At 46.6% G+C, this 23,669-nt stretch overlaps 2 protein-coding genes and 2 pseudogenes across 3 annotated transcripts in view; 1 reads left to right on the top strand and 3 right to left on the bottom strand.

The window, feature by feature from the left end:
- Positions 1 to 18,838, top strand: part of ITGAE (integrin subunit alpha E) — a 59,568-nt gene extending 40,730 nt beyond the window's left edge. The window contains exons 20-31 of one of the 2 annotated variants that reach the window (XM_081579910.1): positions 195 to 268; positions 4,128 to 4,260; positions 6,364 to 6,462; positions 7,168 to 7,247; positions 8,068 to 8,145; positions 8,664 to 8,727; positions 8,812 to 8,919; positions 12,302 to 12,358; positions 12,681 to 12,776; positions 14,535 to 14,630; positions 17,471 to 17,581; positions 18,515 to 18,838. In XM_081579910.1, coding sequence (XP_081436036.1) covers positions 195 to 268; positions 4,128 to 4,260; positions 6,364 to 6,462; positions 7,168 to 7,247; positions 8,068 to 8,145; positions 8,664 to 8,727; positions 8,812 to 8,919; positions 12,302 to 12,358; positions 12,681 to 12,776; positions 14,535 to 14,630; positions 17,471 to 17,581; positions 18,515 to 18,610 — 1,092 coding nt within the window. In that variant the 3' untranslated portion in view covers positions 18,611 to 18,838. Of the gene's footprint in view, positions 1 to 194; positions 269 to 4,127; positions 4,261 to 6,363; positions 6,463 to 7,167; positions 7,248 to 8,067; positions 8,146 to 8,663; positions 8,728 to 8,811; positions 8,920 to 9,454; positions 12,134 to 12,301; positions 12,359 to 12,680; positions 12,777 to 14,534; positions 14,631 to 17,470; positions 17,582 to 18,514 lie in introns of those variants that run through there. The other variant, XM_081579911.1, reaches the window with a different exon arrangement.
- Positions 4,739 to 5,262, bottom strand: LOC145542013 (small ribosomal subunit protein eS12 pseudogene; annotated as a pseudogene).
- HASPIN (histone H3 associated protein kinase) lies at positions 9,155 to 12,100 on the bottom strand. The gene has a single exon (XM_081579912.1). It carries the CDS (start codon positions 12,098 to 12,100, stop codon positions 9,758 to 9,760), a length of 2,343 nt encoding a protein of 780 aa, XP_081436038.1. The 3' UTR covers positions 9,155 to 9,757.
- A 2,176-nt stretch (positions 18,839 to 21,014) lies between the features above and the next one.
- LOC145543932 (U6 spliceosomal RNA) lies at positions 21,015 to 21,109 on the bottom strand (annotated as a pseudogene).
- Between the last annotated feature and the right edge of the window lie 2,560 nt (positions 21,110 to 23,669).

Raw genomic sequence — 23,669 nt, forward strand, 5'->3', positions numbered from 1 at the left:
GCCTGACAAATCAAGAAATGACACAGTCACATCTCTCACAGCCATGTGGACACAACCTTAGCCTGTCAGCCTCACCTATACTTCTCAGAGTCAGTGGAAGGGACACACATGTCCTAGGGAGAAGATCACGAAGCAAGGCCGCTGGGGATGGCGGGGTCCCTGGGCTGATCTTGCCCCTCTCTGTCTGCTTACAGCTGCCCTACGAGAAGAACTGCAAGAATAAGCTGTTTTGTGTCGCGGAGTTACAGTTGGCCACCACCATCTCTCAGTGAGTTGAATCCAGTCGTCATGGTTTCTGCAGTTAACTCTCCTCCTGAAGGCTTACTGGGGCAAACCCCTCACCAGGATCACTCACTTCCTCCTTCTTTCCCTCGTAGCCCACAAAGGGCTTTTGCACTTATTATATCATTGCTTCCCCAATGAGCCACCCAGTGAGGGAGGCAAGACAGATTTGTATTTTTATGTTATAAATTTGGGAAGAGTCAGTAGTTGCAGGCCTGTGTGGGGTCCCGTGATCACTGGATGGACTTACACCCAGATTTCTTTCCATAACCCAGTGTCCTTCACTCCTAGGACCCCCTCACTTAGAGATAATTTCTTCCCTGGCTCACTGCTTAACCAAATTACTTAATTAATTACATACTTAGGGAGCATCTCCTCTGTGCCCAGCACTCTAGGTGCTGGGAGATACGGGAAGCCCCTTTTTCATTTTCACAATTTTGATTAGGGAGACAAGATAATATGTAAGTCAACTTTGTGTTGAAAAGATGTACTATGAAGAAAAAGAAGACAGGGAAGGTGGGAGGGAAGTGCCGGAGATGAGGTTGAGGTTGCAGTTTCAAATAGAGTGGTCTGGAAAGGGCTCATGGAGAAGGTGATGTTTGGGTTCATGCAAGAGGAGATGGAGGCATGAACTCTGTGGGTGTCTGAAGGAAGAGCACCTGTCGTGCCCTGAGTTGGGCACTTGGAGGTGGGAGGAAGAGGCCAGGACACCAGAGTGAATTGGTGGGTGGCTTGTCTGACTCTTTGCAACCCCATGGACTGAAGCATGCCAGGCTTCCCTGTTCTTCACTATCGCCTGGAGGTTGCTCAAACTCATGTCCATTGAATTGATGTTGCCATGTGAGGGAGGAAAAATCATATGTGGCTCCATTTCCATGAGGACTTTTACTGTGAGCTGGGAAGTCAGAGGAATGATATGACCATGCACTTTAAGAGGATCATTCTTTTTGTGTGTGCATTCTTTCTGTTGCTGCGCTAGGGTTCTCTAGTTCCCCTGCACCATGTGGGATCTTAGTTCCCCGACTAGGGATCAAACCCACGTCACCTACATTGGAAGGTGGATTCTTAACCACTGGACCACCAGGGAAGTCCCAATAGGATCATTCTTGCTGCTATGTTGAGAATAGACTGTAGGAGCAGAGGTGGAGGCAGGGTGACACTAGGCAGCTTATTGTGATAACTCAGGCGAGAAGTGATATGACTTGGGCCAGAGTGGTAGCCATGAAGGTGGTTATATTTTGAAGGTAGAGCCCGCAGGATTGGATGACAGATTGGATGTGGGGAGTGAGAGAGAGGGGTCTAAGAAGTCTTTCAGGGTTCCAGCCCGAGCATCTAGAACTGTGCTGTCCAACACAATAGCTTCTGGTCACATGTGGTTATTTAAATTGAAATGAATTAAAATTAAAGAAGATTTTAGTTGCCCTAGGCACATCTCACATGCTCAATACCCACATATGGCTGGTGGTTTTGAGCAGCACAGATATATAATAGGTCATTTCCATTACTTCAGAAGTTCTATTGGACCATGCTGAATTCTAGAATGATGCTGATGCCAAGAACTGAACTAGGAAAGCTTTTGGAAGAATGGTTTTGGAAGGCAAGGTGGGGAGAAGAGGTCATGAGCTTGGTAATTTTTTAAAATAGATTTTGATTGGATTATAGTTGCTAATCATTGTTGTGTTAATTTCTACTGTACAGCTATACATATACACATATCTCCTCTTTTTTGGATTTCCTTCCCATTTCCCTTGTAATTGTCTATCATTTCTGTTGTTAATATGATTTGTTGTTGTTGTTTAGTCGCTAAGTCGTGTCCGATTCTTTTGCAACCCCATGGACTGTAGCCCGCCAGGCTCCTCTGTCCATGGGATTTCCCAGGCATGAATACTGGAGTGGGTTGCATGAGTTTGGTTTTGGACATGTGCTGGCCTTAAAATGCCCCTTTCCCCCACACCTAGTGCTGTGTGCAGAACATGACACTGATGGCCAGTTGGCTGAGTTGGCATCCCTGAAGAAGAGCTCTGTTCTGTCTGAGTCCTGAGAAACCTTTTCATAGACATTTGCAGGACTTGTGTTTCAGATGTGGATAGCTTAGCGCTGCCTGTCTCAGTCATGGAGGAGCCAAGTCAAGGCTTTTGAGTGCTTTGGAATCCAGCCCAACAAGACTTGTTTCTAACAGGGAATTCATTACAGCCCCTAAAACCCTCCCAGCCAAGTCCTTGTGGAATAGACTGTGAAACAGCTGGCCCTACATCACCCCCTAGTGTCCACAGCTGGCAGTCTCGTCTTGTTCCCAAAGTATCGAGCCTAATCCTTAGCATCCAAATGTCTCAGTGGTTTGACCTTTTTTGTGGACGTGAATCTCCTGAAGAATCTAAGGTAAACTACAGACACTTGTCTTTAGAAGATCACACTTGCAAACATAAAATGTTTGCATTCAGGGAACTCTGAAACTGTCCCTGGACCTCGAGTTAAGAATCCCTGGTACATATTCCAGTGACTCTCAGATCTCTCTGCTGGGCTCTGAGACAGGACACCCAACTGACATTTCAATGTCGCTGCCTTCCTGTCCTCTGAGCACTTCTCGTCATGTCCCGGACTGAACTCATCTCGTCAGTTTCTACCCTCTGGTCTCCCGCTGTGTTCTCCCCATCACGACTAGCCCCACTGGGTCATCCAAGCTGGAAACTCTGAAACTGAAACTCAGGACACATCCTCGACTCTCTTTTTTAAAAAAAGTTTTTCAGTTTTTGGCCATGGTCATGGCATGTAGGATCTTAGTTCCCTGATGAGGGATCGAACCGACACCCTCTGCACTGGAAGCACTGAGCCTTAACCATTGCACTGGCAGAGGAGTCCCCAGCTCCTGTCTCTTTTGCGCTCTGCTTGCAAGCATGGCCTCATCACCCTCCCCATCGCCACTACTACTGTCTTATTTCAGGCCTGTGTCATCTCCCAGATGGATCCCCACACAGGCTCTGTCACTGCCCGCTATCCTCCTCTCAGCTGCGATAAAAAACGAAAATGACTCAATAAGACATAGGTCACATCTCTCCCCAGAGCAGCACATTCTATTTTAAGACTTTTCAGATGGTTAGAAAGTTTTCTTCGTGTCGTTAATGTGTTTTCCTGTAGGTCTCAATTACTGAGAGTAGCTGTGCATTCCGGGTCCCCACGATGCCTCAGAGTGAAGGAAGCCCTCACCGGTCCCCACATCTTCTCTTCTCCATGCTAAACAGACTCGTGTCTTAACTCACAGCCTGTAACCTGGGGCCGGGGTGATTTTGTGGTGGGAAAGCTGAGGCCAAGGCAGGGGTGAGGGCAGCGTCTGTCCCCCGCATGCTGTTTCTCCTGCGTTGAGTGTCTGGCACAAAGTCCCCCGTAAACGTACGTGAAATGGATGAATCTGTGTCTCAAAGTACGTTGCCTGGGGTCGCAGTGAGCTGGTGGTAGAAAGAGGATTTAGATCTGATTCTCCCAACTCCTTTTCAGGGCTGTTGGACCTCAGGCAAGTGAGTGAGCCTCCCCTGGCTTCTGTTCCCTTCACTGCAGCACAGAGAGTAACCCAACAATTTCACAGAGTTATCACCAGGGTTAGCAGAGTGTGAAACATTTAACACAGTCCCCAACACATGGTAAACACTAAATAAATGGTCATGTCACACAGCAACTGAGGTGGGTATGGTAGTCCAGGTGCTCGCTTCTGTTGTGGGGAAGAAGATCTAGGCTAAATGTATCCTTTAGGCAATTTATCTAAGAAGTTAAGAAGGTGCTATTGCTTTGCACTGAGGTTTTCGCAGATTAAATAAACTGGTAACATTTATCTCTTTGGGTACCCTGTGCAGGCAGGAATTGGTGGTGGGTCTCACAAAAGAGCTGACCATGAACATTAGCCTGACTAACTCTGGGGAAGATTCCTACATGACGAGCGTGGCTTTGAATTTCCCCAGAAACCTGCAGTTTAAGAGGATACAGAAGGTAACTATGACAGCAGTTTTGGAACCACATGGCTCATGACTTTCCCTTTCCGCATCTCTGCTTGGTTATGGAAACCTCCTAACTCTGCCTCCTGCCTCATCCTCGTCCATCCAATAAATGATTATTAACTAGACAAATTCCCTCTAATCCAACAATAAGCCATGGATCCAGTCATATCATTCTCTGCCTTAAACATCAATGGTGCTCTTTTGCAGCCCAATCACTCCTTCTGCCTGCAGACTTTCTTAACTAGAGTTCTGAGAGAGAAATAATCTATAATAAATTAGCTTGACTGGAAAGTAAAAGTCTCCTCTGCTCTGAGTAATAACCTCAGCCTGGGAGCACAGACTCAAAGCCAGCTGCAAGATACCGGAAAACAGTATTTCTCCCAAGGACACCCAGCAGCTGTAAAGTATTGTAACACTGAGAAATTTTGCTCTCTAAAATCATAGGCAGTCAGAAACTTTGCTGTTTGAAGTTTTTTTTTTTTTTTAAAAACAAGAACTCATAGTTTCTTATTTCATCATTTCTTGCATTTGAAGTACTCCTCGATGACATCCTTGGCCTGAGATTCTTTGCCATAGTCCTTAACCACCACACAACTGCAACCAACCACTTTACGGGGTTTTCCTTCTCTGTCAGTTTTACAGAGGGCTACCCATTCCCCTAGCTTCTTGTTGTCATCAACCTTAATCAGGTTGATTTGATGCTCAGCACAAAGGGCCTCCACCAATTTGACATACATAGGCTCATCACAGTTGGATGCAAGCACACATACATAGATGGGCTTGGCGCTTGTCTAAAGCTTTGGCAGCTTCGCGAATTCCACGTGCTAAGCCATCGTGGATAAGGGCTGTCTTCAGCACTTCTTGCAGAGCAGTATTAACGTCCATTACACCTCCAGCAGCAATGCCTTCCTCGGCCATGGCGGTGGGTTACGGGTGGAGCCGAATCTTGAATGCACCCGAGCCTCCGCCTCCGCGCGGCTCCGAGGCGGCAGGGAAAGAGCTGCTGTTTGAAGTTTTATCTGTAATTATGCAACCATCTTACTGTTGCCTGGAGAGTCTAAACTGTTTTGACAAAGAGAAGCATTCTCATTTTCCATCTGAGGCTTGAAACTTCAGATAAAATGTTTCTCTACACAGATTTTCACATTCACCTGAATAGTTTCCAAGGAAGTGGGTCTTTGGGTCCACTTTGCAGCCCAGAACTGATGTTGAGTGGCCCTTTTACACATAGCCCTGGCTTTTTTTTTTTTTTAGGATTTTTTATTTTCCACGTGGACCATTTTTAAAGTCTTTATGGAATTTGTTACAATATTGCTTGTGTTTTACCTTTTGGTTGTTTGGCTGCAAGGCGTGTGGGATCTTGGCTTCCTGACCAGGGATCAAACCTGAACTGGATCGTGAGCGAAGTCCCATCCCTGCTTTATTTTGAGCCTATAAAACAATGCTTTGTTTATATTTCCCCAAACTCTAACATTCCCCAGAATCCTTTAATAACTATCTTTTCCTTTGTTTGGTGAGATACACCACAGTGCAGTTTTTGTCACTCTACTGAGTCAACAAACCTGGCTCTGTCTTACCACGGGTGTGTCCCTGGTGGTCTGAGGCTGTTTGAGCTAGGACAGCACCCATTACATGCCATGATCTCCTAAGCATCTAGAATGGAACTAGACCCACCATCCTTGGGAGAATTAAGAAAACACTGGTCACTCAGCCATTTTCTGTATTCAGTGGTCCAGATGAGGAACCATGGCTGAAAAAGGCTGCGTGGCAATGCAGGGGGCCTTCCATTGGTCCAAGGTTCGGTTCAAACGTCTCCTTCCCCAGGAAGACTGATTCCTCCTGGTTGGACCTCATCTTTCTCTACTGCTTGTTTCTGTGCTGCTCTCACAGAAGCCCTCCTGAAGCCTTGTGTTTAAATTCCTCAACCATCTAGCACTGAGCCCTTCTGCCTGCCCAACTTGTGAAGGAGACGAGGACAAAGACTGGTTTATTTGCATCCCCAGCTCCTGGCAGGGTGTCTGACATGTTGTTGTGAGGAAACTGAGCCTTGTTTTTTTTTTTGGCCTTTTCAAAACCATGTCTTTTGTGTTAACAGCCTCCTTCTCCAGACATTCAGTGTGGTGACCCTAAGCCAGCTGCTTCTGTCCTGGTCATGAACTGCAAGATTGGTCACCCCATCCTCAAGAGGTCATCTGTGAGTCTGTTTTGTTTTGTTTTTTTCTATTTATTTGGCTGCTCTGGGTCTTAGTTGTGGCATGCAGGATCTTTTAGTTGCAGCACGTGGGCTCTAGTTCCCTGACCAGGGATGGAATCCTGGGCCCCTGCATTGGGAGCTCAGAGTCTTAGCCACTGGACCAACAGGGAAGTCCCGTGAGCCTGTTTTGATTAGCTGACTCTTCTCACTACCCTAGGGTTGGTGTTTTCTACTTCCCAGGCTCATTAGAATCTCCCAGTTGCAGTTTCCACACTTTCCTTGACTATACCGTCATCTGTAACAGAGTATAAAGCTGCCCAGTATGCTCTGGAAGTAAGGAGCGGTGGAGGTGAGGGTACAGTCACAGAGACAAGGTTGGCTCACCCCTGTACAGCCGAGTGAAGCTGGGGGTGGTTTGGGTTATTAGCCCTGAGAGGAGTCCCTGACCTGCCACTGATGATCTCTGTGTTGTGGGAGACCTCTCGAGCGGCTTCCTTGGCTGTAAAGGGGGAATAATGCTGTCTGCCCTGCTCACCCCATCTTGACACTGTGAGTATTATGTGGAATAATGGACCTCAAAGCATGCTGTGCTACAGAAGCATGGAGTATTGAATTACGTTTTCCAGGTCTGTTTAGTTAGTAGGAAGCAGTTTGAATTGTGAGTGGTATAAACGGGAATCAATCCACCTTTTTTTGTTTAACTAGGCAAACTTTTCGTTAGTTTGGCAGCTGGAGGAGAGTGCCTTTCCAAACAGGACAGCCAACGTCACTGTGATGGTCACCAAGTAAGTCATGCCTAGGTCAAGGGAGCCTGGGCTGTGGTCCAGCAAAAAGGCTCCCTCCCACGTGTGTGCATCAGGGGTATGACTCCCTCACTGCCCCAGAAGGGAAGCCTCAGGGAGCCCCAGGAAGGCACCTGTGTCCCTGCAGTGACGTGGCTTCCCCTTGTTATCAGAGATATTTAAAATGTTCCTTTATTGACAAAGTAAAACTATGGTATAGCCTGGTAGACTTGAGTTTTGCACTGGAGCACTCATTTTGGTTCATCTAACCTCAGAGATGCTCTGTCTTCTGCAAAACCTCTATGTTTGGGGTAGGGTGGGGTACACAGTTGGTAAAGTTCTCAAACAGGGGTGATTCTGCTCCCAGGGGCAGTGCCTGAAGGCATTTTTGATTGGCATGACTTTGGTGGGGGGTGTTATTGACATCTAGTGGGTAGAGACCTGGGATGTTAACATCCTACAATATACAGGACAGCCACTCATACTTTCCTGGCCTCAAGTGTCAATATTTTCAAGGTTGAGAAACACTGTCTTTTTGGCCACACCGTGCAACATGCAGGACCTTAGTTCCCTGACCAGGAATTGAACCCGTGCCCCTGCATTGGGAGCATGGAGTCTTAACCACTGGACTAGCAGAGAAGTCCTGGGGAAACCCTTTTAAAATCAGTGTTTCTCCAAGTCTGGTCTTCCAGCAAGTCTTCTGTACTCTGTTTATCTCCAAGAGTCTTTTCTATCTGACCCCCAGTGATCCTGGGAAGCCAAGGTAAGAAGCAGCCACGAGAACAAAGCAGGGGTGCTATAAACTGACACTCTTATTTCCTAGTTCCAATGAAAGAAGGTCTTTGGTCAATAAAACTCACAGCCTTCAAATCAAACATGCCTTCATTGCAGTTCTTCCCAAGTAAGTACTTCCAAGGGACCCCACACCTGCGGGACAGCTTCAGGCATTTTCTTTTGTGGGTGGGTCTAGTGGTCAGGGTAGATGTGGGCATTGCCTTTCCCTGAGAGGAGGATGCTTAGAACCCAGGCTCCCACTGATCTCTAGGGCACTAACTGTTACGTCCTAGAAACCCTGTGGCTGTAATCAAAGGAGGAACAGTGCCAACAGGCCTTGATACCAAAGGGACCTGATGGGATGCTAAGGAGGGAAGAGAGGACTTAAGGGATTGGGAAGAAAGGAAGAGAAAAAGTAAGGCCTCCCTGAGGAATGATAATCAGATACAGAACCAGCGTGAAGAGACCAAATTCAAATATTCTAACCTGATCCCAACTGCCCTACCACTGCTCAACATTTTGCTATTCAACTTTGATCTCTCTTAAGAATCAGGGGCCCTCTTAGTGTATCCAACTGATAGCACTGAGGTTTATTTAAAATGAGAAAGGGGCCCTGAGGCCTAACCCTTGTCCTCTCAACTGCAGACCCTCAGTGATGTACATGAACACAAGCCAGGGGTCTTCCCACCACAAAGAGTTCCTCTTCAATGTAAGTGCTCTGCTCATCATCGCAAAGCCAATAGGTGGCAAAACAACACCAGCCGTGACTTTCTGCTTGGATTTTATCCTGTAGATACATGGGGAGAACCTCTTTGGAGCCGAGTTCCAGCTGCAAATTTGTGTTCCACTTAAATTACAAGGTTTTCAGTTCCTAACAGTGACGAACCTGACCAAGACTCAGGTACGTAGAGGTGGTTCTATATGACGATCACATCTCTTTCCAGAGTGACTATGGATTCTCAAATGTATAAAAACTAGAACTGTAGAAAAAGGAGTAGAAAAAAGATGAGTTAACCTGGGAATGCATTTTAGGAGTAAATTACCCAAGTCATATTCATAAGGAATATTAACTACTCAGCCCAAACCGACATTTCAATTTTTCTTCCTTTGATGAAAAAAGTAAGCAAAGTTCAACCTTTTTAGTAGCCATGGAGACATTTATTTTCCCTTTGAAAATCATGGATAAATTCTGCTTTTCTGTGATTGGCAAATGAGATTGATAAACATGTGGCACTTCTCCCTATAAACTGTCTACCATCTTCTCTTCCTCCTGTCTCCCAGTCTGTCTGCCTAGGTGGTACAGCCTCTTTGCTCTTAGTTGACTCATCTGTAGTGTGGTTCCCAAAGCCAGCCTTATGACACCTACAGCAACAGGCTCTTAGCAGTGTGACAGCAGAAGCCTTGGGTGTTCCTGATTTTTCTTTTTTTCTGTCCAGGCTACACAAAGTGTCAAGGCTCAAAAAGGAAACTGTGGAAAGGAATTTACAAAATGAAGTCTGCTGACAGAAGAAGGGCTTTTCAGTTGTAAACGGTGTTCTCACATATAGTTTATTTTTAAAGAATATTTGTTAGGTTTAAACATTTCAGTTTCCACTTGGAGACAAAATTCTTGTTTGAACAGCTGATTGGAAACTTGTAAGAACAGGAATCCCACCCTGCTGTGGGGACAGAGGTTAAAAACAGAATCAGGGGCTTCCAGTCCCACGCCCTCTCCTTTGGGGATGGTCAATACCCCCGGCTTACTTAAATAGACTGTGCTGGCAGAGCAGGTCCGCGGCAGAGCTGAAGTTCAGCATAGTCTGAAAGAAATGCTGGATCTGTTTCTTCACTCGCTTCAAGGCAGGGGTGTTATGTTTGAAGGTCATCTGATTCAGGATCTTATCTGTGAGGTAATGTAGCCAGAGTACATTGTTATATGGGTGATATTCACCCCAGCAGTTGTTGTTTTCTTTCCTCATCAGCCTGTAGATCTCAAACTGGTAGTCGCCTTCTCCCATAAACAGGTCCTCGTCCCTGGAGATGTCACAGAAAACCACAATCCCATCCCGCTCCAAGCGGGACAGGGTGTAGTCGATGATGTTGACTTGCAACCCTCGGGTGGGGATGGAGCTCGTCTTTCCATTGAGGGTGTAGTGGATCTCTTTGAGGCTGGTCTTCTTTAAGAGCACATTCCCCCAGTGCAAGTCTCGGTGCTCAAAGTGCAGTGAGGCCTCAGCCACGGCGAGGGAGGCGGTGATCTGGTGCAGAATGCTCTTGGCAGTGGCAATGGAGGAAAGCTTCTTTCTCATTTGCTCTAGGTCGATCCCTCCAAACTCAAATTCCAGCACGATGAAGAGCTGGTCTTCCCCGAAAAAGTCAGGCCGGTCATTTGCAGACCCTTTAGTTGAGTGATAGTGATCCCAGGCTTGGAGGAGCAAGGGAGGGTAAGATCCTTGAACACAGTGTACCGAGTTCAGCCCAATGAAGCCTTCTGTGCGGTTGCATGCCTCCTCAGATAACAGGCTCAGCTCTTTGGAGATGATGATCTCTGGCAGGATTTCCTCAAAAGTTTTCTGATGAGATCCATTGACTAAGTCCTGTCCTTCGATAGCAATGATTTTTAGGGCTACAGGTGTGTGGTTAGCAACTGTTTGAAACACTTCGCCGAACACCCCTTCTCCGATCTTCTCACAGCATTCCAGTTTTTCTTCGGAGAGGTAGTCGCTGAAGGGGATGGGACTCACCTGATTGCATTCCTCATAAAGCTTTTCTGCATCATATGTCTTTTTGTCTGTGACCTGCTGTGTCTTTAAGGGAGTTAGCAAATACATAGAGGAGGAGTGCCAGGGGGACAGGGCACAGCTTGTTCTGTTCCTGACAGGGTGGTGTGAATATTCTGACATGAGGGACTCAGACAAAGAACTGGCCAGGGTGTCGCAGATGCACACTTCAGACACAGCTCTCACAATCTTCTTCTTGTGGAAACTGAAGGAGGCCCTGGCTTTGGTCCAAGAGCAGACATTCTGTAAACGAGTCAGGTCCTGGGTGACTACACATGAATCGTCTTCCATCTTTTGGCCTTTTGTAACCTGGCAGTGATGGAGTAGGGAGGTTTCTGCTGTCCCTTGATGCTTCCTTTTTCGGCTTAGCCTGGTTCTCTCAGGCCAGTTGCTTTTCCCAGGTGTGATTCCGCCCTTGCACCCACGGGCCTCCTCGTATTCTATCTGGACAGACTCTTGAGACTCAATCTCTCGAAAAGAGTCCTGGTCTGTGGCCCTCTTCTTACCCCTGCCTGATAAACCTGGGCTCTCCAGCCTCCTCCCCACCAGTTCCCTGTCACAGCAGAACTCCCGCATATTCTTCCCATCTGTCCCAAGCTCAGAATCCTCAGGATTTCCTGAGTCCAAAAAGCTAAAGAGAGCTGACCTGAGGCTGGCCTGGGCTTGGTGGGCCAACCTGGTGAGCCTGCCTCCTCCTGTCGCTGCATCCTGGGAACAGGGGAGGGGTGCCTGGTCCAGGGAGGCTTCTGGGAGGTGGAAGTTGCTCGGAGCTTCTGAGGCTGCATCCAGAAAGGTGGAAGGGTCGGTACAGATGCTGTCTTCTGGCGCAGGGAACCCGGGGCCGGGAGAGGCCGGAGAGCTGAACAGGGAGGCACTGGTGCCCAGCTCGCCGACGTCCCTGGGGCGGCCGCACAAACTTAGGTCCGGGCTCAGGCAGCCCGGGTTGCCGTTGGGGAAGGACTGCGGTCCTAGAGGGCCGCAGGGGGTGCTGCACTTCTGCGGGCACCGCGATCGCAGCCTCAGGCGTCTCGGGGTCGCGATCTGACTCGGCTGGCCCTTGGAGAGTCGGGCGCCAGCGCGCCTCCGCCGCTGACCCACCGGGCTGCCGGGGAAGTCGGGGTCGTCAGGATCGTCGGAGACGATAGACTGCGAGGGGCCACCACTGCTGGCGTCACTGCTACTGCTGCTGAAGAAACGCTTCCGGTCCTGCGGCGGGAACCACTGTACGGCTGCTAGGCCCGGCCGCCGCCGCGGCCCCCCGCCGCCGGCTGCCCCGTACGTTCGGAAGAGCCCACTCGCGGGTAGCGAGAACGACGCCGCCATGGCCTGCACCCGCCAGGCAGTTCAAATGCTAACACCGCGAGACTTTCTCGAGACGCAGACACGCCTGCCCGCCGGGTCCTAGCGCCCGGGCGTCCGTGCAATCACGACGGATCTCGCGAGAAGTGGGAGGGGGCGGATAATTATGGCGCCTTGGCTTTCTCAATGTGTTGCGGGGATGGACTGGGATGGTTGTCGTTTCAGGCCCTCACTGTGTGCACTCAGGCTCACGAGCGCGTTTGTGGGAGCGATCTGGTTCAGGTGAGCGCAGTCATCCCAAAGACCGGAGAGAGGGGGTCGTTGGGGAGAGAGGAGGGCCTGAAGCTGGTGACGTGAGACGCCCGGATTGTACTTTGCCGAGGTTTCCCCTGAAAGTACAGGCGGAGCGTTCCCGAGGCGTCCCTTAGCCTCTTCACCGGCTCACGTTTGCCAGGGTTGCGGCTTTGCTGGAACCAAATGAGGGCAGAAACTGCTCACACCCTTTATTCCTCGACCTTGAGGTTGTCTGTGTGCTAAGTGTTAAAATTCCCAGCTTTTCCACCCCATAAAGAGATCGTGCTAATTAACACCCATCCTTTTCCAGCTTGTGGAAGAATGGCATTCAGTGAGCTGTAAGGTCACCTCGGATAAAGAAAATGTAACCGTGGCTGCAGAGCTCTCCTTGAATCAGCCAAAGCAGGTACGTAAGATATGATTAATCCTCGTTTCTCTGGCATCTTCCCTGGAAACGATAATATTAATAGCATCTCCAAATAGAACGTGTTCAAAACAGGTCTGTTGATCACCTTCTGCTCCAGCCTGTTGCTTCCCCACTCTCTCAGGGTAACTAACTAGGGTAACTTACGAGTTACTCGCGTCCTCAGCGGTGTCCGTCTCTGCGTTCCGGCGGACTGCCGCCCACCAGGCTCCTCTGTCCATGGGATTATCCTGACAAGAATACTGGAGTGGGTTGCCATTTCCTCCTCCAGGGGATCTTCCCGAACCAGGGATGGAACCCGCGTCTCCTGCTGCTCCAGCATGGGCAGGCGGATTCTTTACTTCTGAGCCATCTGGGATGCCTTACACTGCTGACTTACTAGGAATTCTAGGAATTCCTTGCGGCGACTCCTTTTCCTTAAAAAAAATTTTTTTTTAATATTTATTTATTTATTTGGTTGCTCCAGGTCTTAGTTGTGACTTGCAGGATCTAGTTCCCTGACCAGGGATCCAACCCATGTTCCCTGCATTGGGAGCTCAGTCTTAGCCACTGGACCACCAGGGAAGTCCCAACTCCTTTTTCTTACATCCCCTTATCTGTTCCAGTAGCAAACTCTTGTCATTCTACCCCATCCCCACCCCCAGATGTATTCTAAATCCATTCACTTCTGTCCATCTCCACTGCTGCTGCTGTTCAGGTCACCACCTCTTGCTGGATTCACTGCGGTATCCTCCTCCCTGCTTTTCTTGTCTGTGCTTTTGCCATGCCCTCCATGGACATTCTTCATGGAACAGCTATCTTTTAAAAGCAAACACTATGCCACTTATCTGCTTTAAAAAAAAAATTGTATACACTTAGACTAAAATTTATCTTTTTCAGTGATGTCCCAGGCACCCTATAATCTGCTCTCCGCTATTCCTCCACCTCCTAATACTTTCCTCTTCCCTGCTTCTTAGACTCCAGCTTGCCGATACTGTTCTGCCCACTGGACCTTTGTACTTGCTGTTCCTTCTTCATGAGACGGCTTTTCTCCTAGATCTTCATGTGTGTGCTTTTTTTCTTATATTTAATTCACATGTTACCTTCTTAGCGAGACTTTCCCAGAGCACTCATTCAAAAGTAGGAACTAAAGTCAAGTTTAACATCTTGCGATGATCGAGGTGAGAATGATGGGATCTGAGCTCAAGAAGTAGCAATGAGAATGGAAGAAAAGGGACAGGTGTAAGAGAGACTGGAAAAAAAAATCATTAAGAACTGACTTGGGATGGGAGTGTGGTGTGAGGTAAAGGGTAAGGGAAAAGAAGTTGAGGTCTTCCTGGCTTGGGAAACTTAGTGGTTGCTGAGGCCATTCATTAGACCTGAGGAATACTGGAGAAGGAACACATTTAAAGGGAAAGATGAGAGGGGAGGGGCGGTTTCCCTGGCAGTCCACTGGTTAAGACTTTGCCCTCCAGTGCAGGGGGTATGGGTTCGATTCCTGGTTGGGAAACTAAGATCCCACATGCCTTTCGACCAAAAAGCAGAAACGTAAAACAGAAGCAATATTGTTAACAAGTTCAATAAAGACTTAGGAAAAAAAAAAAAAGAATGATGCTATCCAGGAATTGTAAGCCCAATTTTTTTAGAAGTCTATTTTAAATCAACTATACTTCAATTTTAAAAAAAGTTAACTCCCCCAAAAAAAGTACAGTAGGTCCATGTCTAAAATATGTTTCATTTTTTTTCTCCCCCATCTTATAGTTACTAAGAGATGTGACTGAGCTGCAGATCCTTGGTGAAATATCTTTCAACAAATCTCTGTATGAGGGGCTCAACACAGAGAACCACAGAACTAAGGTAATCCCCGGCTGTTTTCTGGTTTTCTGGGTGTTGTCCTGGGAAACCTGTGCCTGGCTTTAGCGCCCCTGTACAAACAGGCACTTGCTATTGCCCTCTTCCTGTTTCAATCTTATCACCTCTGCTCTTGACTCTGCAGCCAGCTGTCTCCATGACCTTGAGTTACTCAGCTTCTGCCTAAGTTTTTCTGTCTCTGAAATGAGGCAACTGAATAAGAGGCCTAAGCAGAGGAAGTCTCGGTTGTTATAACTAGGCTGGAATCAACACCTATATACACTTTGGTTTGAAAAAGTTTTTTTTAATTTCCTAGTTGAGAATTTTTTTTATTATATGTATTAACTTGCTTCCTAGTGTGTGATACCAGTGTTTAGTTACAGTGTCCCACGGTTACAATACTCAGGAGCGCAGAATTCTCTTATACATCTTAAAATAAGTCCTGGAACCCTTGGATTCGTTTTGCAGAGGTTTTACGTGTGACTGCAAGTCATACTTTTGTGATATGTGGGCTGAAAACAGTGTGTGCCCCGCCAGGGCTGTCGTTCTTGTTGACATTCACCTAGGCGGCTGCTGGTGCCAGAAATGGTCCATCTGTGAGCTCTTTAGTGCAGCCTGAGTGTCAAGAGGGTGAGAGTGGATCGCTCAACATTAGCTCCTCTGATTTGCTCCCTGGAGGAGGGGAAAGGCACAGTTCTCTAGACATGTCAGAAATAACATTTGTTTATTTTTGAGTGTGTGTAATACAGAAAATGATGTGGAAGAAAGAGAAGTGTCCCCATTATATCATTGCACAGATGAAAAAAAAAAAAAGAAAAGCAAGAAAATCCAAGTCTTATGCAAAGATCCCAAATGGAAATAGTGATTCCTTAACTCCTTGTCTCCCACACCCTGGATTCCCTCCTCCCCAAAGGAGTTCCTGTTAACAGTGTCTTATATGCACATTCTTAAGTCATTTATTTATGTATAAATGTTCCCCCTTTACTTACTGATGCTTTTATTGTAGAGTCCCCACAGTGATTTTCCTTTTTTAAAATTCAGTACCTGAAGCAAAGTTTTAAGTGCATTTCAGCTGCAAAAAAAAAAAAAAACCCACCTCCTGCTAACGTGCCTTAAAGGCCTCTTGTGTTTATCTGGGGGTGGAGGCAGAGGAGGGTCAGTGGCCGGGCTCCTTCGAATCTTGGGCTCTCCTGACTATGTGCTGGTGATGCCTTCCCTCATGGCTGGCCCAAAATTGCCACCTCTCCCAGGGGTACATTTTCACATGGCAGAATACAGAATAGGAAGCCAAGAGGTCAGTAGCAAAAGTTTTTCTTCACATGCCTTTTGTTTTCTTTTTCTTGTTGTTCGGGCCACACTGCATGTGGCATGCGGGCTCTTAGTTCCCCCACCAGGGATTGAACCCGTGCCAGGTTCAGACTCTGTCTCTCACACACACACAACCAGAAGGTCACAGTCTCCTGGCGGACTTTTAGATAAGAGACCAGAATAGTTTGTATAAAGTATTTTGGTCATCAGATCACTTTCCTGTCCTCTGGTTTACCCCTCCCCCCACCCCACCTCCAGTTTTTGTTCTCTTTGTTTTTCGAAGATTCTGTTGTTATATCTAGCTCAGAGATTCTTTCCTCAGCCATGTCCAGTCTACTGATGAGTGCGTCGAAGGCATTCTTTGTTCCTGTCACAGCAGCTTTTCATCTCTAGTATTTCTTCTGGTTCTTTCTTAGGGTCTCCGTCTCTCTGCTTACATCACCCGTCCGCTCTTTGTTCTTGTGTGCTGTCTGTTCTATCCTCTGGAGCCCTTAGCATATTCATTGTGGCTGTTTTAAATTGCCAGTCTGATAATTCCGACATTCTTGCCGTATCTAGTTCTGGTGCTTACTCTCTCTCTCTCTCTTCGAATTTTGTTTTTTTGCCTTTTGGTATGCCCAGTAGTTTTCTTTTGATAGCTGGAAATTCTGTACCAGGTAAAAGGAACTTCTGTAGACAGACCTTCATTAATGTGGTGAGGTGTGGGGGAGGGGAGGTGCTCTGTGGTTCTGTGATTAGGTCTCAGTCTTTTAATGAGCCTGGGCCTCTGGCCTGTGAACTTCCTCACTGTTTCTGTGTTTTTCAACCGCCTTAGGTGGGACAGGATGGCTAGAGTGGGCTTGAGTTGGGCACTTCCCTTCCCCTAGAACAGTTAGGTTCTCATTATATCCAGCAGGTTAGGCTAGGGTTAACTAGTTTCCCCCGAGCCCAGACCTTGTTCAGATCAGAGTTCTTTGGCTTATTTCAAAGTGGGTCCCTTTCCCCTCCCCCTGCCGGAAGTACGAAGGGTTTTTTCTCCAGCATTGACTATGGGAACCTGGTCCAGCTCTTGGAGTAAACCTCACCCCAGTGGCTGGGTTCCCTGGAGTTTGTAGCCCCAGAGTCATTACTGTTGTGCTTGCAGCAGTCCATCAGTTGCAGTTCAGCATTTCCTTCCCTGGCCGTGGTGAGCCTCTGCTCTCTGTGTCCATCTGTCTGTCTGTCCCTCTGCTCTTGGTGGCAGCAGGTTTGCCTGGTGTCCTCCCCTCTCTTAAGGCATGTGAAGAAAAGTTGTTGATTTTTCAGTCTGGTTACCTTTTTCCTTGTTAGCATGGAGTGGTGACTTCTAAGCCCCTTACATGTGGAACCAGAAACCAGAATCTCATTAGATAATTTTAAATACTGTATCAGGAAAGGTTTAGCTTTTTGCTTTACTGTTGTCAGTCTGGATCAATACACGGTATGTTGCCAAGTTCTCATGTTTCACTTAAACTAATGTGGAATTTTTACCTCATTTTGCTTCACCTGACTTACAGGGTGATCTCTGTGTTTTGTTGCAGATCACTGTCATCCTCCTGAAAGATGAGGAGGCGTATTCTCTGTCTCTCATCATTAAAAGCAGTGTCGGGGGCCTTCTGGTTTTGATCGTGATTATAGTCATCCTAGTCAAGGTCAGTTCCCCCCGCATTCATAAAGGTTCTGGTGTTGGGCAGAATTCTGCTTAGAGAGCCAGCCCCTGACCTCTAGCAGCTACCCTCGCCTTGTGACCCCTTTTCCTTCTTCAGCCACACACCTGTTGAGGCAAATGAATCAGACAGTTTCTGTCTGAAAAAGATCAAGATCTAATTGAAGAATTGGAGTACAGAGATATTTTCCTAAAAGGGACCTGATTGTTGTTCCTTTCCTATTTAAATCCTTCCTTTCCTTCCCCTGATTTAATGTTCAAACTCTTCCACTGCTATTCAAGGCATCTAACGTCTGCCTCTACTCTCTCCACCCTCAAGTCTTGCTTTTTTCCTCAACACACTGAACTGAATAGCTTTGTGTCTCTGTGTTTGCAGTGAGGCTCTCTATACCCGCCTCCCAAGCCCTTTCCTTCTTAACTTGCTGTCGCTCTTCCCTTAAAACTCAGCCCAGAGATTTCTGAGTCCTCTGAGCTGACCTTTATGCTTTTCCCTTGAACTGCCCTCTAGAAACCCTTCCAAGGACCAGTGGTTATACTGTGTTGTCCTTATTTCTCTTCCCACTAGATTGTGAGTTTCTTGATGTGCAGGGGGCTGTACTTGATCTCTTGCTATCTTTGTCATAAATAGATCCAGTATAGCTGAAACCATAGTACTTAGCAGAATAGTTAAACTAAAAAGGCGAAAGTGGGGTGGGGGTTCAGAGAAAGGTGGAAAACCACTTCTGACTGGGGACCGAACACAGAATGCTGTGGGAAGGCAGCGTGTAAGATGGATCTCGAAGGACTGGATCATCTGGGGAGATTCAGAGGAAGCAGAAGAAGCAGAGGACACTGGCGATATTTGGCAACAAAAAGATAAATGGTTTTCTAAAGATGGATAGCTTAGGCCTGTAATTGGTCTTCCCTCCCTTTGTTTTAGTGTGGCTTTTTTAAAAGAAAATACAGAGAGCTGAACTTGGAGAGCATAAGAAGGGACCAGCTAAAATCAGAGAGTCTGCTGGAAGAAGATAATTAGGAGCAGCTTCCTCATCCATCCGGAGAGAGTATCAGCCAGTCCGGAAGCTTCTAGAGACCGGGTGTTGTACAGACGACCTTCCCTTTAGGATGACCGAGTGTGGAATCTAACAAGTTGTTGGTGGAGTGTTTTTTAACCATACATTGTCCCCAAGGTGCCTGTGCATTGTGCAGAAAAGAAACCTGGGAAATATTTGGTGGTAAATAAAGTTAAACTATTTTCTTTACAGATGCGCCTTTAATATGCAAATATGATATACTTTGTGATTCCCACCCCCCCAGAGGAGGTTATACAGCATCTCCCAGCCTTACTTGCCTAAGAGCACTTTTTTCATGCTGTTTCTATTAACATATTCCAAAATAGTCTTCCATGAAGTACATCTTTGTGGGGGACAGTGGTTGGAAGCAGTTCCTAGACTGGCATTTTTATGATCGAAGTATGCGGTCTGTTATTTCAAATCAGGCCACGAAAAAGCATCCCCCAGAACAAAAGTAAAAAGTAGAAAAACAGGGGTTACCAAAACAGGAACAAGGAGGGAAAGGAGACCAGGACTTTGTTCTGTATCGTCTGCTTAACATCCTGTGTGGGTCCTAGCCTGGCTTCCTGCTGAGTGACTTGCTCAGGGGACCTTTGTGTCTCAATGAGAGACATGCTTGTCCGCAGGGGGGGGGAACCTGGCCTGGGAGTTGGGGGCACTGAGATTAGGGCCTCATTATAGGCTGACTTTGCCCTTAGTATCCTTATTTTATTTATATGCCCCATGCTGTTAAAACTTGACCGCATCTCTCCACTCTCAACCGTGCAGTGGCACAGTCTTTGTTTTCATGGGTGATAAATAATATTGCAAACAAGCGAAGCAGGAGTATATAATGTAGAAAGCAATCCTATGATCCCTTGGTGTTCTTTATCTAATTCAAGTGCTTTCATTATTTTTGTTTGTCTTTGACTGAGCTATGAGGCTTTTGGGATCTCAGCCTCACGGACTGATCCCTTATGAAGTCTCCTGACTATGACATTGGTCTAATCCAGTCATAGGCCAGACAGTCAATAGCTTATAGGCAGTCAATGTAAGACTTGACTGTTGTAATCACAGTGGGATCTTATTTGCAACGAACAAGTATAAAAGCAGAGACTGCAAGTCACCTATAATAATGAAAAGCTGGACACACAACAGGGAAATATCTAAGCAAATTTACTTCTTTCTTTTCCTTCAAAGGCATACCTCAGAGACAGTGCAAGTTTGGTGCCAGACTCCATGACAAAGCAAATATCACAATAAAGTGAGGCATACAGATTTTTGGTTTCCCAGTACATATAAAAGTTATGCCAGGACTTCAGTGGTTAAGAATCTGTGTTGTAATGCAAAGGACACTGGTTCAATCCCTGGTCCAGAAAGATTCCACATGCTGAGGGGTAACTAAACCCATGTGCCACAACTACTGAGCCCCTGCTCTACAGCCCATGAGCTGCAACTACTGAAGCCTGCGTGCCCTAGGGCCTGTGTTCTGCAACAAGAGAAGCCAGAGCAATAAGAAGCACGTGCTACAACTAGAGAGTAGTCCCCGCTAGCTGCAACTAGAGAAAGCCCGCACGCAGCAACAAAGATTCAACACAGCCAATAAAAACCCCTAAAAATTATTTTTTTAAAAAGTAGGCACAGAGGTAACTTTTTAGACCCTTATACGTCCTAGTTAGAGAAATAAGGATGAGAAAAGGTATAAATATCAGAAAGACTCGAAATTACCATTATGTGCAGACAGGGCTTTGAAGTCAATGGAAAAGCTATGAAGAAACAGAGTCCAGGGAATTCCCTGGCGGTCCAGTGGTTAGGACTCAGCCCTTTCACTGTGAGGATTCAATCCCTGGTTGGGGAACTGAGACCCCTTGGTTCCTGGGTCTGACTAGTGTTCTCCCCTGCACTAACTTTTCCTCTCCTTAGAGCTGAGGTTTGAGATTAAGGTTGGCCTGCTGGAGTGGGAGAAAAGACCACTGGCCCACTGTGGTTCTGCAAACCTTTTACATTTCCTAGACTAGGAAAGGCTACCAGTCTTAACTCCTGGGTTCTGCACTGGGGCTTGGGGTCCTTTGCCTCCGAGATGAAGAACCCACTGGTATTGTAGCACAGTAAGGACACTCATACCTCTAGGTCAGGGGTTTCTAACTTTTTTTGTGTGCCACAGACTCCTTTGGCGATCTGGTGAAGCCTAGGGACGCCTTCTCGGATTATTTCCCAACATTTTACTATGAAAAATTTTCAAACGTACAGAAAAAATTTTACACCGAACACCTGGCTTGTTCATTAACATCTTACTATGCCTGCTTTATCACATATTTTTCCAGCTATCCATCCACCAGCTTGTTTTTATTTTTTATTCTATTTTTAATTTTTCTTTCTTTTTTCAAAAAAAATATGGAGCGCTTTACAAATATGCGTGTATCTTTGTGCAGGGGTCATGTTAATCTCTGTATCGTCCAGTTTTAGTAAATGTGAAGCAGCACAGCTTGTTTTTAAATATATAACAGTTTATAAAGAACCAGTTGTATTAAAACAATGATCAAAATATTTAAAAAATTTTGTATCTCCATACCTGTGTTCTTTATTAATGCATTAAATGCATTAAAGCAACATCTAATAACTGTGCTACTTTTGAAGTGATGAGCTTAAAATATTTTTTAAGGCATACCTATAATGTGATGGGAAAATAACTATAATTTCTTTTGGTATTAAGATACAGGTACTGCCAAAAAAACACGAAAAGATACAGGTACTACTGACACTCCTATGGTTTGTTGTCTGCATTCGTCATTGAAGGAAATGTTAGATTTCAGATAAAGAGAAGTAAAAGTAAATGTGGAACACTTTCTGCATCCAGCTTCACAGACCTCCTTCATATATTCTGGTCCATTTAATAAGAACATCTGTTCTACCCCAGGCTCTGTACTTTGGCAGCTCATCTCACAGTCACTCCAGGCCCCATTAGCTGTTTCATGGAGGAGGAAACAACTTGCCTGAGGCCTTAAAACTAGTTTAAGGAAGAAACTCCAGGTCTAATGTTTTTCCACAAAAGCTTCATTACAGATGGGCAAGGCGTAGGTTGGCGGAGTGGAGGTTTACAGGCTTTGCTGGGGAAGAGGCACAGGTGGAGCTCAGCTCTTCCAGTTCCCAGGCTGCGGGTGGGATGCGGAAGATGCTGATGCTCTGGTCCTGGGAATCAGCTCTTTAGGCAAGCTCTCTTGAGTGATCCCTGATGCAAGAGCCACACCCTGTGAGACACTAGTTAGATCAGAGTTTGTTCATCTGATTACACTTTGTCAATGGGTAGCACAGACTCAGAGTCTTGATGACTAAGAAGTTGCTTCAGGAGACAGATTTAACATAATGCTCTAGCAGAATGATCTCTGTTGAAATCATCAAGAATCTACACTCAAAGACTTAGTCACTGTACTCTTGACACTTCAAATGTGCAAGCTAATGGGTAGCGGCAGGATGATCAGGAATCAACCTTCCCTCCACCCTCGCTCCCCCCCCCCACTTCTCTCCTGGATGATCATCTATCTTATAGGCAGGTGGGGCAGAAGTGGTAAAGCCTTTCCTGCCTTCATAGCCCTACAGGACAGATGAGATAGCACTCAGCTGTAACTCCCGGAAGAGTGGATCCTGTCCTTTGGGAATTCGAGGAGAAGGATCCAGGAGGCCTTTGTGAAGGAGACTGTGAAGAATCTGTGAAGATTACACACCCCTGTAATCAGAATCTTGAAGCCACGGGGTGCTGGGGAGAAACCGGCCTGAGCAAAGGCCCGGGGTTTGGAAAGTGCAGGATGTGATGAAACTGTCAGCCAACCCTCCTGAAGCTAGTGTGCTTAACTGGCTTGTCAAGCCTGAAAGGCAGGCGGGGACAGTGACTGCAATAAAGAGGAAGAGCCTTGAAAGGACTGAGTGCAGGAGCTGCGGAAGCCACACCCACTCTCGAGGTTCACAGGAGGATGTCCCACTTGCTGTGGGTTCATCACCTCTGTCCTGGGAACTCAAGGTGAGAGAGGAGGGGATGGACCAGGGTGACTGCATGCAGGTTGTGGGGAAACCCCTGCAGGGAGCAGGAGCAGGAGTGAGATCAGCTTTCTCTACCAAGTACCATGTTTGAGCTGGCGCCACTTGGAAGGTTTGGTTGACTTGAGTTTGAACCTTTATCCTTTTCGATACCAAGTGGACCGGCATTTGACAGTTTATTCTTTTTAAGTGCCACCTCAGTGGAGTTTTTCCCCAGGTCACATTCTGAGAACTGAGTAATGAGGAATAACCCATCAATTACAACAGGTCACCAGGCGGCTGATGGACTCGGAAATGCTTCCCGCAGAGATGGGCTTCCTTCTTCCTGTTGACTCTTTGAAGCAACATGAATAATACATCTGCTGTTTCTTAAATGGACTACTAATGTCTATTAATGGAATGTGTTTATCATAGCAAGACTCTCCAGAGCAAAAGAAGAATTAAAGGATAAATTGCTTTGTGAAACCCTTTCCATGCCACCATGGCTTTTCCACTCTTGTCCCTTCCAGGTCATCCAACATCCTTTGGGCTCTGAATCAAGGGCTCTCCTTGCCTTGCGATGACTTCCTTTTGTGTCCCGAGACAGACTGAGCCCTCCTCTCCTCTGGGATGGGAAATGAGACCTTGTTTGTTAGGTATAAGTAACATCTCCTCCAAGGACCAGATTGTTTTATGCAGTTTGTGTTTCCTCTTGTGCTTCCTTTAATTTTTTGGAAAATAGATTCTGAGTTTATTTTATAATTCCCCATCACTTCACCGCAGTTACCTTAAATCATCTGAGACAGCCTTACGAACCAGATGAGATTGGTCAGTCCCTTCACAGCCAGTCCCTTTCTTTCAGGTGGACGACACTCGTTACAATGAAGCATGATGTGGATGATTTGGGGGGAGGAGAGAGAAAGGGGCTTTGACTATTCACCCTGACCGCTGACTTAACTATTTGCTAAGCTGATACTCATTCGAACAGTAATGGTGGCAAATATCACAGTAATGGTGGCGAAGATCATTTGA

Source organism: Giraffa tippelskirchi, chromosome 3, assembly GCF_054371585.1.
Source record: "Giraffa tippelskirchi isolate mGirTip1 chromosome 3, T2T-mGirTip1v1.2.pri, whole genome shotgun sequence".
Classification (NCBI taxonomy): Eukaryota; Metazoa; Chordata; class Mammalia; order Artiodactyla; family Giraffidae; genus Giraffa; species Giraffa tippelskirchi.

Coding starts and splice junctions, on each gene's coding strand:
- HASPIN (XM_081579912.1), bottom strand. CDS start 12,100: ATGGCGGCGTCGTTCTCGCTACCCGCGAGTGGGCTCTTCCGAACGTAC.